The sequence below is a fragment of the Lineus longissimus genome, chromosome 16 (assembly GCF_910592395.1).
Source record: "Lineus longissimus chromosome 16, tnLinLong1.2, whole genome shotgun sequence".
NCBI lineage: Eukaryota > Metazoa > Nemertea > Pilidiophora > Heteronemertea > Lineidae > Lineus > Lineus longissimus.
The window spans coordinates 5,545,686-5,560,821 of record NC_088323.1 but is presented as its reverse complement, the minus strand read 5'-3'; the positions used below and the strand labels follow the sequence as shown (position 1 = coordinate 5,560,821).

At 38.9% G+C, this 15,136-nt stretch overlaps 1 protein-coding gene across 2 annotated transcripts in view; it reads left to right on the top strand.

Moving 5' to 3' along the window:
- Positions 1-14,540, top strand: part of LOC135500749 (receptor-type tyrosine-protein phosphatase N2-like) — a 156,117-nt gene extending 141,577 nt beyond the window's left edge. For both annotated transcript variants that reach the window (XM_064792402.1, XM_064792401.1), the window contains 7 exons: positions 2,058-2,112; positions 4,564-4,711; positions 5,076-5,149; positions 5,314-5,511; positions 5,880-6,046; positions 9,350-9,542; positions 9,977-14,540. In XM_064792402.1, the coding sequence (XP_064648472.1) occupies positions 2,058-2,112; positions 4,564-4,711; positions 5,076-5,149; positions 5,314-5,511; positions 5,880-6,046; positions 9,350-9,542; positions 9,977-10,048 (907 nt within the window). In that variant the 3' untranslated portion in view covers positions 10,049-14,540. The remainder of the gene's footprint in view (positions 1-2,057; positions 2,113-4,563; positions 4,712-5,075; positions 5,150-5,313; positions 5,512-5,879; positions 6,047-9,349; positions 9,543-9,976) is intronic.
- The last annotated feature ends 596 nt before the right edge of the window (positions 14,541-15,136 follow it).

Below are 15,136 nucleotides of genomic sequence, written 5' to 3'. Positions count from 1 at the left end.
CAGTTGACATTCAATAATGTATCGTACTGACGTAGTTTTATTTGGCAAGAGAAGTAAGGTAAAGTGGTACAATTATAGACCTCATTGTGCATTGTACTGCCTGTGGTTCTCTACACTCTAGGGGCTATAATATTCTGTCACCTAAACTTTCTGGTTTCTTTTCCAAAATTTTGCCTCTTGAGGGGTTTGAAATACATGTTGTTCATTTCAACACCTCCTCCTTGTTTATTTGGCGCATTAGATTTGTCTTCTGTGTATCTCGGTGATCTTTGCTTATTGGGATTTCTATTTCTTATTTTGGCTAGTTGTCTCTTACTTCATACTACTGATGTTACCAAGGATTGGTGACATTCTTGAAAATTCATTGGCATCTTTTTGGGATACCCTGTAGCTGGGCCTTTGCGGTGGACTGGCGAGTTGTCTCTTACTTCATATTACTGATGATACCAAGGACTTTCTTGAAAATACGTCGGCATCTTTTTGGGATACCCTGTATTTACTCTCTGTAATACTTAATTCAATTTACAGATATGAAATAATCAAGTGGAAGTGATCAACATTGACTTTAGTTTGACAAAATGTGCACAAAACTGGATGCAAGTGCCTTTCGATTGTTAGATACGAAATTTCGAACTTTTAAAACACAGACTTATCGTAAGCGTGGAAGATAGCTCCGGAGTGGACATTCACTGTGCTGGGCATAGTATCGATGTAAAAAGTTCTTGTGAATTATAGAGGATATATTTTTCTCCTAGACTTTTATGCTGGATCGTAATTTCTATATAACTCGACACCAGTGACGCTGTATATAATCGTACTTAGAGGAATTCTGGTTCCCTATGTATAATAGTACTTATTCTCTTTGACGGCTGTAAAATTCAAGTGCTTTATTACGAACGCTCTGAATTTCGTCAATTTTCAACACAACCTCATCAACAAACATAACATTTTGGAAACACTTTCAGCTGTGTACTAATATAAGAGACGATTAGTGACAAATTCGTATCAAAAACCAGATATCATCTCAAATTTATTTTTGAAGTCATTGCTATACTATGTGATATTAGTTAGTGCTTATGTGATAAAGTATTGTACTTCACCCAAACGTTCTAAAGGGTGTTCCAAATTCGTATTTTTGCGCTAGTGTCTCTCTCTATTTTTTTACGCATATGTTTCTGTGACATCAGTGGCATTGAGTGGAAAAGTGTGTTCAGCGTACGGCAGAATTCAAAACGCTTTCTTTGTAAAATTGAAAGACACCGTCAATTGATGCTACACTATAGATTTGTCCATATGTCACTACAGAACACTCTGGCCAGAATATTCTATGCATAAGGGACACTGTCTATATTTGAAGAGGAAACTCGTCAGTATTTAAAAAAAACTTGGAAAACACTTGTGACCTTGTAGGAAATTCATAAGTGGAAAATTAGGAAATAAAATACTGTGTCTAAAAGATTTAAACGTCATGCATTGGAAATCACCGAAAGGTTCGACGGAACGTGTCTAAGTTGCCATTTTAATGAGTCAGTTTGACTGATTATTATAGAGTTTAAAAGCTTGTAAATAGATATACCCATAGTGGTTGACATTATAAACCTGTGTATCTGCTCAAAAAGGTTGTGAAGTTATATATATAAAATTGTAATCTGCTTTTATGACAATTTTACAAAAAAAGACTACAAATTCTGTTTTCTGATTACTAACTGATAGAATACAGGATTGATCAGGTTCTGGGCCATCAACGGACTCTGTTGATGATATATTTGACGGAAACGTTTGACAAAAATTGACAAAATTTTACGAAAAACGAGCAAGATTGACCAGTTTGTTATGATGCTTCAGAGACAGTTAAGTTTTGTTATGACAAGATCGCACGAGGAGCCACGGGAATGTAACGCTAACGTTAACGTTGACGCTAACGGCAGCGCCGCCGCGAATGGCACCGACTCTGACCCGGACGACAACGAACGATTCACACACATAAAAGAATGGTACGGCGATTATAACGTCGACCCCTGCAGTAAAACTGAGACTATTTATTTGGATAATTACAGGAGTGAAGAGCCGGTTACATCGAACATGGACATCACGACTGGACACATCATTCTGGTGAGTAGTTTGTTTTCGTCACATGATGATCAAGGTACTTTAAGTCCTTGGTATTGCACCCGGTATGTACCGGGTCCGTACACTGCGTAATCCGTACTTTGTATCAGACCCGGTATATACCGGGTCCGTAGACTGAATAATCCGTACTACCAAGTTTTCCAAAGTTCTATCAAAAAAAACAAAACGGGTGCCATTTTTTGTGAAATGGACAATATACCAGCAATTGAAAGATATGTGGTTCGAATCCAAGTCAGTCTTAAGGCCAGCCTTTACTGTATTGTCACAACAAACCTAAATTACTAATGGCCATCTTCATGAGAGCATTCTTCCTTTAAGTAATCATGTCTCCCACCTTGTAATCCCCTAAGTAATCCCCTCCCAACCTAAGTAATCCCCTCCCACCTTGCCGCAATATTTCTCCACCCTGCGATAACCTGTCACGACCAGATCCCAATTATTTTGGTTGCCATGACGATCGCGGAAGTAGCTTCATCCCCGAGCTCCAAAGCTGGAAAAACGTTGGGTAGGCGGACGCCAAATCGCTTCGTTAAACCAAACACAAATGTTATTGAACTTTGACCTTTGATAAGAACGATAAAAGATAAAAAGTCTGGAGTTAACATTTGATGTAGCAACGTTTTTGTGTCATTAAAATACGAATAGCAAGACTTAAGAAATTGAAACATGGCTGAGCCGGTCCAATTAACCTCCGGATGAAAAAACTTTGATATTTGAATTCCATTTGATGATAGAAATAGAATTTAGAATGTCTTCAAAAGCAGAATTCTCCTATTCATTTCTTTAGAGACTTGCTGGTACTGTGAAGACGCACTATTTTGATAATGCCAATACTGTAAACCCCAAAATTGCTGCGGTCATTTTGTTTTGTGGATTTCGCTAATCACCACGACTTGTGAATATAAGGAATTGCAAAAAAATTACTTTTTGATTGGAAAGATGTAAAGAAATTTTGTATCCACCAAAATAAAGATTGCGGGCATTTTGGGTTTTTTCTGAAAAAGTTAGCGAATCTCAAAAATAAAAGTTTACAAAGAGTTTTTCATACCACATGGTTGTTATACAACGCTAAAAAGTGCCTAGATACCTCCGTATATAACAGATGATAATTACCTCCATATCTAACAGATGATTATTTTTTAACTCCAATTCTGACTCATCTTGTTATTCAGACATAATAGGAAGCAGAACGATCGTTGGAATTCCGACTTCGTTACTGACAAACATCGCATAGCGATTGCGTTTGATAGAATATTCAGGGCATGCTGGGAGTTGTTAAGAATAGATCTAAGTTGTCAGACGCCCGCTTAATTGATAGTTAATTACATTCTAGATGCTTGTCACGTTCATAGTAAAAGATTTCTCGAAATGCTTCCGTTGATAAAATGGAAGGAGTAATATAACCTGCTTTTGACTTGTTTGATCTAGATCATATTTTGATATGGTACAAAGTTTAAAATCAAAGTTTTGATCAAAATTTGCTTTTGATCAAGATCAAAGGGTTTCTTGAAGTAACTTTGAAGTTGAGAATTATTTTGAAGATGGGGTCTCACATGTGACCTGGGGTCTCTCATGTGACCTGGGGTCTCACATGTGACCTGGGGTCTCACATGTGACCTGCTGTAGCAAAAGAAGGGCGCATATGGAGAAAATTAAAAAGGGAAAAAGTGAGAATTTTTCGAAAAATACTAAGGTGTTTTGCAGCGATTTATATTCACGATTCTAAAAGGCCTTAGTCACAGTATATCATTGTTTCTAATACAAAATACATTACGCCTCGTTTTGATCGGAGCGGTCTTGGTATCGTAACCAATGACCGCCTGGGTAGGTATAAAATTCTGAACTTTAGCAGACGAATTATTTTCACCAAGAAGCAACGACTCAGCCCCACAAAACAATGTCAAGAACACGAGATTTTGAAGTATTCCCCGATATATTTGGATTTGTGAAGTAGGGAGGATACCCGAGGACTCTTTCGAGGTCGTCAGTCAGGATTCAGAAGAGGTCAAAGACGAGGAAATGGTAGAAATCGAGCTAGCAGACTGGGAATTCCCTTGCTGCGTGACGTCATCTTCACAAGCAACAATATGGCGGAGTTCCGGACACCAGGCTGGATCATTCTTTGACGAAAACGGAACATATATACCTTTCAAATCGTATTTAATTTGTTTAATTTTGAAACCTTTTAGAATAGAAATTAATACCTCGCTGTCGGTCATTGGTTGTATAATCAAGACCGCTCGGGTAGACCTCAAATTACGTCCAAAACCCTCGGCGAAGCGCCTCGGGTTTTGGACTGCATTTTCGGTCTACCCGAGCGGTCTTGATTATACAACCAATGACCGCCAGCTCGGTATTAATTCCTTAAACATATTTACGTATTCGGTAATGAAACAACCAACATTTCAAAATTTTCCTTTCTTGTGTTTTTAGTCGTACATGGAAGATCACTTGAAGAACAAGGATCGCCTCGACCAAGAATGGGAGGAGTTGTACACCTACGTGCCTGAGCCCAACGGAAGTGAGATCGGAGGAAGCTCCCAGAACGCCAGAAAGAACCGATATAGTGATATACTGCCATGTGAGTAAAAATATCGCGGCGGATCCAAAAGCAGCTGATGCGTGCCCGTCTTATTTCAGGAAAATCTTTGAAACTGACTGAGTAATTTTGGAAATCGCTGCTTTATGCGATGAAAATATCTCTTGTCTGCAGGTATAAACTGCTGCAATCATCGATTCTTGTCGCAGGCACCTGTGGTAACCACTGGAAACAAGCAATTCTTTCTGCATGCAGTCATGGGCTGCAGCGATTTGAATATCTTGTTCGTAGAGTGTCTTCAGCAAAACATCATGCCCATTCTGTAATGTCTTATTGAAAGGTCAAAGCCAAGTTGCATCAGGAATGTCTCCTGTTTCAGTCTTAAATATAATTGCTTCTTTTTCAGATGACCATTCTCGAGTTGTCCTCAACAAGACGGCCAACGTACTTGGATCTGACTACATCAATGCTAATACAATTGTGAGTAGAAATATGTGTTGATTAACTTCTTTTTTGATAAGCAAAACTGAAAAAATTAGCAATCTGTCAAAATCTAAATTGCAACACTTTAAGAAATGTTGCCAATCACAAACCTAGTGTTGTGAAAATTTTTGCAGACCAGTCATTTCAAATCCAACTTTCAGACCGATCATGACCCCCGGAATCCAGCTTACATCGCCACCCAGGGCCCCCTGCCGCACACAGTCGCCGACTTCTGGCAGATGATATGGGAACAGGGAAGCGTCGTCATAGTGATGCTGTCGAAACCAACGGAGAACGGCGTGACAATGTGCCACCGCTACTGGCCGGAGGAAGGAAGCGATCTCTACCACATTTACGAGGTTGGTCATCGGGGAAGGCAGTGAAAGAAGCTTTAGGTTGTAAAGTAAAGGTTGACCAGACACATGGTTTGTGACCTTAGACAAGTTACTTTGATTGTGTCGATTCATCCTTTGAATGAGAAGGCAAGGCAAGCAAAACAATACTCTGGAGTAAGATTCGGCTACTAGGTGACGCAAAAAAGACTTGCTACTTTTAGTTTTAAATACCTCAATAATTTTGTACTAAATTCAAGCCATCTGCACCAGAGATCAATGCAGTGGTGCCTCTCTATTAAGGACACAAAAGTAGTGTCCTTTATACAGAGGGTGTATTTCATAGAGAGGTGTCCGCAAAAAGAGGTTCCAGTGTACTTTTGGTTTACTTTCAGGTTCATCTCGTCTCGGAACACATCTGGTGCGACGATTACTTGGTGCGAAGTTTCTACCTGAAGAATCTGCAGACGAACGAAACCCGGACGGTGACTCAGTTCCATTTCTTGACCTGGCCGGATCTTGGTGTCCCCGCATCCGCCAAGGCCCTACTCGACTTCAGAAGGTAATAGGATAAAAACGGTGGTGCAGTGGTGATTGGTAACTCTAACCACTAGGTCTGGGGTTCAATTCTAAGGATAGATTCAAATTACATAAACAAGTCTGTCAATCTGTCAGTTAAGGGGAACTATGGGCAGGAGCCAGGGGAGTCTAATTTGTCATCTTCAGGTGACTGATATGCATAGTTAGGGGACTGGGTCATGTTTGATTCAGCGTTGAAAGTATCCTAGTACAAACACAGATAGTTCGATGTACTGTGAGATGGGAGAGACCCCTATTGGTGTCTTTGTGTAACTTAATCTGACCTTCCTGGCTGCTGCACATAGACTCTCTTTAAGAAGTTCAAGATACGGTAAAGAGACCAGTCAGATACAGGGCGTACGGGTAAAATATATTCTGGCAAATCAGAATTTTGATATTTTCAATTGCGGTAAGTATAGTCCCTTATGTTGGGAATTATGGAAAGATCTTTTAGTAGTGGCACTTTAACAGCCTTAGGTATTTCTATACTGTAGACCCCTATGTAGTTAGTCACCAGCCAAATATCGAAATATAACCAAGTTGTCTTAACATATCTAACCTAGGATAAGGGTGTTTTTGGCCATCCATCCATCAAGTACTATAAACACACACTTTGGCAAGATTTTATTGTCGTAACTTACTGGATGGACCTCCTGAGCCAAGACACTTTAACCCCTTGCAACCTAACCCATATTTCACTGTATATAATCATCTTGCTTAGGGTAGACAAGACAGTCCAAGTCAAAACTTGCAAAAATCTAATACAATTCTATCCCGTTTCCGGCAAAATACAGACAGATTTCATTTGTCACGATGTCTTTTTTTTCTGTGCAGTGTCTGTTTTCTTGTAAAATGGACTAGTACTCAAAATGGAGACTTAAAGTTCTATGCTACACTTTACAACTTTTGAATTGTACTGTCTCATACTAACGTTATTTTCACTTGAAGGGTGTTGCATTTTCTTCCATGGTGGAAGTTCATTTTGGCGATTCTTTCCACCAAAAGAAAGATTTCTCTTCAGGGTTGATCTCGCAAAGTTTGAATTACCATGTTCGATTGCTTGCTTTGCTTCGCATTTAACCATGCTTACGGATTGCTAACCGGCCTACGATATCTGCACCATCACCATGGGAACGGTACTTCTGTCATGTCCCAAGTTGCTATATCACCAAAGCATAATCTCATCTGACCTTGACCTTGACCTCATCCGACCTTTAGACTAATCCAACATGGCTGACTGCCTGACAGCTTTTGTGATTTAGCAATTGTGTATAGCGCCAAATTGCATAGTCACAAAAGTGATCGGGATGTCGGACCTGCTACTAACTCTCTGATTGGCTGCTTGCTTAACCAATGGAAAACCGGGTCGTCCTTTCTCGGCTTGGAAATTCGGATATGGGAACTTTTGCATGTGATTGGCTTCGGATGACCTTCAGCATGTCAAAGGTCAAGGGCATCTCATCCGCACTCTCAACCAATCAGCTATCTTCATTTATTCACTTCATTCCATTTACCATTAGCCATGAGCACATCACGTGACACACGTCAACATTTTACGGAACTCGCAATTGCACGTGTAGGTTTTATTTCCGGGTTTGTGGACACGTGGTGAGGATTGTCACAATCACGGATTATATGCGTGTGTGCACGTGTGGATTATACGTGTGTCAGAAACGTGTTTATCGATGTGTATCTGGATGAGAGTGATTGGAACTAGTCCACGTGAATGGATATGGACGTGAATAGAAATAGTGCACGTGATTGGAATTGCACGTGAATGGATGTATTGCACGTGAATCGATATAGCGCACGTGAATCGAAATGCTCATGATTGGAGTTTTTGCACGTGTTTTGGAGTAGTGCACATGATTGGAAGTTTGCACGTGATAGGATGTAATGCATTAAGGAGGATAGCAATGAAAGGGCCGGGATAGCGTTTCGTGGAATATTTTTCAAGAAGTCGAGATTGTGCATGGATGTGAATTCGTATCGACGAAAGTGTCCTGTAAGGCTTGTGTCTCTTTTGATGCAAAGGATATCCATTACATGTGAAAGTGTTCTGGAAATTCTTGGATAGCCGAGCCATTTTTGAAAGTGGATATGGCATTTTGGTACCAAGTGTTTAATGGTGCATTGCTCATGTGACACCTGAGATAAAAACCTTCTAAATTTTCAGCAAAATTTAATATTCCGTCCGACACATCAACTGTTTTCTGTTATCAGGCCCTATTGGGTTAAAATATTGATATCTGCTCTATAACATAGTGTAGTACTCTTCTATAACTGTGGAAAATATTCTTACTTACTTACTTAGTGCCTTGTTAATGCCAATTAAGTGCCATATTAGCCATTTTCAGTCATTCATGGAATGTTTTAGTTCAAACAGAATTTCAGATTCACTCAACAAATACTAAAAAATATGGGTAATGTTCGTGAATGTTTATTTTTCAAGATTTTAGGAATTTAGTACTAAACTTGTTAGAATGTCGACACTCATGCATTAACCATCAAAACACAAAATTTATTTTATGCGCAATGAAAAATGCAGAAATTCGAGAACTTATGGGTTCACGAACATTACCCAGTTTACGTTAGTTGTAGCATTGCAGCCCTCATGCGACTTTGAGGGCTTCGAACCAGCACCGCAATCGACAAAATTGGGTAAAGATATCCAGATTTCATATCTGGTTACGCCTGCCCATACCAGACGCTACTACGGTATTCATTCATGTGCTTGTGTAACCAGATAACCGGATACAAACTTAAAAATATCTTCCAACTTTTGCTGATCGAAGTCCTTGGAGCAGTATGAGTATTGACTGCGGTGAGGGAATGAAGCGATCAGAAATTGAGATGATGTCTCAGGGGACTTTCCCTTTAAGTAAATTAAAGAGAACTAATGGTGTGCGGAATAGAGATATTATTTTCAAAGGGTTTAATAGCTCTAGTATTATCATCAGCTTGTTAGATGTTAGAACAATAGTTAAGCCATTATGTTTATAATCCCACTGTAGGGAAGGTCGCCGTTAAAAAGGAAGGTCGCTGTCCTGAAGGGAAGAAAATGCTTTGAAAAGTTGGTAACTTCCGTTTATAGACATTGTTGTCAGGCACGGATCCAAGGGGGGAGGCCACCAGATGCACGCCTCCCTAATTCATGAAAATCTTTGAAATTGACCATGAAATTTTTGAACACACCAGGAATTTTGATGAGAAATGCATTCTTTTGCCTCAGGTGGCTGGTTGAGGTTTATAGCAGAAAGGTTTCTGACATTCTTTCATATTGCAGGAAAGTGAACAAGTCTTATCGAGGGCGGTCGTGCCCGATCGTAGTCCACTGCAGTGACGGTGTCGGCCGGACAGGAACTTACTGCTTAATTGACATGGTACTTAACCGCATGAGCAAGGGCGCGAAAGAAATCGACATCGCCGCCACACTGGAACACATCAGAGATCAACGAATGGGCATGGTGAAAACTAAGGTATGGGCAGTCACTTGCATGTTGCATGTGACCTTGGGCATTTCACTTTATTTTAAATGCATTGTCCTTGAGTAAGAGCCTGTGCCAGGAATAGAAGGGCAGAGGACCCTGAAGGCACTCTGCACATGTGACATAACAATCGCCATTTTCCTGGATCTCCGACGAAATTCTGCATTGTGTGACAGGGACCAGTGGTAAATTTTGTCAGTGATGATGATGCTGAAGTGAAGAATGCAATTATAGAGCCGACCCTATCCACAGGGCCTGGTCCCTTAAGTAGTGTTGACTTCAATCTAATGTTAGTCTTCAGTAGTTCATTAGGCTAAATGGGAAGTTAAAATTAACACCAGGTAATTAACTAACTTGTTTTGAACAGTTCGGCCCAGATTATGTGTATCGCAAAGTCTAAACCATGTGTTTCTTTTCTTCTTCAGGAGCAATTCCAATTTGTGCTGGCAGCTGTCGCCGAGGAGGTGCACGCCATTTTAAAAGCTCTGCCCCAGTAGGGGGCGCCCTCCCACGAAATGAGACCATAAATAACAAACTGGACAATTTCATTAAAAAAATTTGAATTCTGCCGAAAAGTTTTACCCTTGTGTAATATGTAAATGAGAATGTCTGATGCGTTCACCAGAGTTTTTTTCTTAACTTCAGTTGTCAATTTACCTAGCTGTTCTAGCATTTCTGCACACCCAGTCTACTGTCGCACCCACTCAACTTGGTTTCTTTAAAACACAATTTTGTGTTTTGTTCTTTCTTTAAAAGAACTCAAACTGTTGGCATATCCATTCCAAAAGAATTGTACATATTTATGTTGACTCTGTAACTCTTGAAAATTCCAAATTTCTGGCAGCAGTTTCCAAATTCCGCATATCGGGAATCTGTAGACGATTTGACACTACATACCCAGTATGTCACAATTTACGTCTCGAATCCATTTTAGCCAAATTCAGCTGCGGCCACCTATTGGGAGTTTTGTCTTTAGAATTTCGGTACATGTACCGGTGCATAAGTGTTACCATTTTTAGAGTGTTCCCTAGTGTTCCTGTGAGAGCAATAACAGCATAAGCACATTGCACAAAATTGACACAATCTGTGCCGACACAATTAGCATAAATCAGGTATATTCACAAAAAAATGCACTTTTAATTAAAAAAAATTTCAAATTTAATTAGATAATTCTTCACTGTTAATTTCAGGTATATTCCCAAAAAAATGCACTTTTAATTTTAAAAAATTTCAAATTTAATTAGATAATTCTTTCATTGATTTTACTGTTAATTAATTTCATGTTTTAATCACGGTTTTATTTTGTCATTGAATGTTGTACTCCCGGTATACTTTTGTCAGAATTCAAATGTTTGAAATTAGATGGCGCCCGACATATCAGAGTTGAGATTGAGGCTGTTGCTATGGTAACAGTCCTGACGACCAAGGGCGTTCGCTCGAAGAATCAAAGTACTTAGTATCACTCTCGTAAGACTTTTCTCAAGATTTGTGAATGTCGTCGACGACCAGGACTCGAGTCATCGATCAATGCACTTCACTGACAATTACATAAATGTTCGTAAAAATATATAAAGTGTAATAATAAAAATTGAATTGTGAAAAAATGTAATCATGGAAAAAATCTCTATTTTGAGTTAGAATCTTTCACACTGTCAACTCTCCAACTAACGGCAACAAAGACATGATTTCGGGTGAAAATCTGATTAATTGGATTTCGGGAAATTTATCATTTTGAGAGATTTCACCCGATGTCAATTCAGAATTGCGTGTAGAATATTTCAAATTGTGGACTATGAATTTAGTACATGTTTTGGTGTTACTCTCTCTCCTCAATGTAGTCGTGGATAATAACTTTGTCGGAAATATTATGTGATGTTGACTTTCGAGTTTCCGACCTTGTTGCTGTGTGGGGCTGTCTTCCATGTTTGGGTTGGTCCAGGCCAATCCTCGAGGTCATTTTAATTGTCAGCGTTTCACTCAGTGCCAAGACTGTTGTCATAAATTTTCAGCCTGGTAGGTCCAGCGTACAGTTAGTTTGAGATCCGATGACTTATTTTGAGTTCAGATTACTCATTTTGAGTTCATAGGACTCATATCGAGTACATTTGACTCATTTTTAGTTCATTTGAATCAGTTTGAGTTGAAAATACTCGCTATAAGTTAAAATGACTCATTTTGAGTTTGTGATTCAGCTCGAGTTAAAATGACTCATTTGATTTGAAATGACTCATTTGATTTGAAATGACTCATTTTAAGTTCAGATGACTCAATTTGCATTGAAATGACTCACTTTCGGATGAAAATTGTGTGACATATCACCCCTATTTCATCAGCTTGGCCCAGTCCATGCATTGTTAGGTACAGTCCCATTCAGCTTTCAGGGGTGGACAAGCAAGTGCTGAAGTTCATTCAGTGAGAGGCGATTTTCTCGCTGCAAAACTGCCTCGGATAATCTAGTCGTTGTACACATGTGTGCAATAGTGCTGCCACCTTTAGACGCATCCTGAAACATCTGAGAAGGCGGTAGCGCGACTTGAAACGCATGGTATAAAGAATTTGAACTTAGAAATCTTCCTGTGCAATGTGTACAACTGGTTTGGTGAAGCTGTTCTCTCCTTCGTATTGCCCCCCTCCTAATGCTAAAGCTGGCTCTTTATTCAAATTTGCAACCTCCACTGAATTCTGTTCGTATTGCAATAAACTAGCATTGAAAAAACTATTGAAAGAGTTACAAATGGCTAATTCGTAGAATTTGAGGTTTGGGAATGGAAATCATTTATTTTCATTTTGGTACTTATTTTTAGAAATCATGTGGCAATACTAAGGTTTGAGATATATGGACATCTGGAATTTATTGTGTTAAACATACAGATGTTTGGTCCAGATCAAAGAATAAATTTTATTTTTTCTAGGAATTTCAAGATTATAGAAATAAATTCCAGATGGCCTTTAATAGTCTTTGATTCTATGGCAACCACTTTTAGTTATGTGTGTTTTAAGATATTTTAGCGTTGATAATCTAATTTTAGCGAATCATCTTTTCTTTTTATTTGAGTCAAAGTATAGGACCATGGAATTTAGTCAAGGTTCTTTACTATGAATCTGTGTCTATATCCTTGGCCCTGTGGCTGTGGCATTACTCTGACAGTGATCACTTTTTCTTCAAATATGCATGTAGATTTTGTTATGAGTAAAAGTCGAAATCAGAAATCAGAAATCTTTGAATTTAAAATCCGAAAGCCAAGGAAAGAAGGATGAGAAAGGCAAGATTTTGTTTTCTGAATGATTTTATTTCTGTTTCAGTTTTAATGATTCTTGAAAGTCAAATTATGGAGTGTTGAAATTATTGATGATTTTACGTTTTGACAAGATTTAATTACACGATGAGGTCTCCCCGTCATTTTGAATTGTGCCTTTAGTGTGAATTCGAATAAGCCCAGTGAAATATTGTTAAGCTTCCATATAGTCTATGCTAATGAGATGCTAATTCAAAAGCAGGGCCTAAATTCTGAGTTTGAAAGTAGCATTATCGAAATTCTACATCAATGTTTATGATACACCCATCAAATTTGAGAAGACTAAAAAATGAATTGGCCAAATAAAGGGAAACCCCTCTCTTTTAGAAAGGCAAAGGTGGACTTTAGATAAACTTGTTAAGTGGAGTATTCTATGAAATATTCATAAACATGTAGATATATATTTTTGAAAATTCTGTCAAAACTGCTTTTTCGTTAATCCAAAAGCTGCCTGTGAGTAATAGGGATAATATTGAAATGTATGCTGTTTTGGAAAAGAAAACGAATCCAGTCAATTATATTCGGTAGAACCTCCCTTTAGCGGACACCACTCTATCAAGCACATCCTTCATGTGGTACCGAAATGGTTGTTTCCATTCCAATTTACCTTTGTAGTCAGGACACCTCGCGGTTAAGAACAAAATTTGGCACTCCCAAGGGTGTCCTTAATAGAGAGGTTCTACTGTATATTCAAATGTTTATAAAATTCATTGAATTGGGCGGGAAATGCACAGTTAGCATTTGTTCTGCAAAAAAATGGAATTTGGCATGTTCAAGTAGAAAGGTTTTGGCACAAAATGACACAAAAAACAAATTGTTTAACCCATTGATACGTGATCCTTCATTGTTATTATATTAGTCGTTTTAAAAATCTAATTGTCTTCTGTCATTGAGTTTGACCCCAGCCTCAGCTTTGTCCTTGAACTTTGACCTCTGCAGAACTGCCATTGATTGGCTGCTTCGAAATCTTGAAAGTTATTTTGGCTCAAAAGCTGTTATTTTGATTTTATTTCAAAAAAGTGTGTTGGTCATTAGTGGTTTTTAGATTTAGAATAGTACTACTCTATTATCACTTCTATAAGGTCTGGTGAATTACCGATCTGCAGAAGTAGTGAGTTGCATTGGTCGCTATATCTTAATCATCAGCTTGGCGTGGAAAAAAAATTGTGTGACGTCAGAATGATGTCGAGGTCCATATATAAAAGAGTCGAGGCATGAAGATTGGCTACCGACCTTATATTAGTGATATTAGAGTAATTATTCCTAGTATTGGAAAGGAAGCTGAAGGTTATGGAAAAAAAATTTATCTTGTCGAAAATGCATTTAACGATGTTATCCATCGACTGTCAGCCAATCAGAGAAGAGAAATTGACAATCCTAATTAATCGTTTCCAAATCCTTTCCCAACTTGATTTTGAAATGAAAATGACTAGTATTTTAAACTAGTGAAAGAGAATTTGCAGAATTCTCAATTGCTTTTTCTTTTTATAGTGGATTTATTAAAAAGGACACTGAAAATTTATCTTCCACCAAAAACACGCGACATGCGACAAATTTAACAACTCTCTCTTTTGATTGGTTGACCATGACTTTGGATCATACGGTTTTGTTGTTGTCTAGCAATTGTGATGGTGCCATAGAGCCAACGCATTTATTTTATGGATGTTGAAATAAACGAGGGATGCGCAGGAAATTTGTTTTTACTTTTATTTACTGCACTGAAGAGTGAGGATCCTTATTACAGGGCTGGCAGTCCTTGGTTGTCTGGTCAAGATCGAGCGAGTAGACTGAAAATGCAGACCAAAACCTGAGGTTGTTGGTTGCAATTCAAGGTCTACCAGAGCAATCTCTATTAGATAAGCAAGGACATACAGCTATTTATTAATTTCTTCTTAAAAAGGACTCAGAAGTGAGCACTTGCCGTCAGTAAAGTGTAGCGATCCTTTGTTGTGACACCAAGGACCGCTAGGATAAAAAACAAGGCTTAACATATTTTCCATTACAATCATTGATAGCGTGTGTGATCCAAGGGTACTTGCAACATACCACAGGTACATGAGCTAGGTACTTGCCTGGTACCTCATGTATTTGCCTCGTACCTCAGGGGCATGAGCTAGGTACTTGCCTGGTACCTCGGGGGCATGAGCTAGGTACTTGCCTGGTACCTCGGGGCATGAGCTAGGTACTTTTCTGGTATCTCAGGGGCATGAGCTGTCCTTGCCTGGTACCTCAGGGGCATGAGCTTGGTACTTGCCTGGTACCTCAGGGGCATGAGCTAGGTACTTGCCT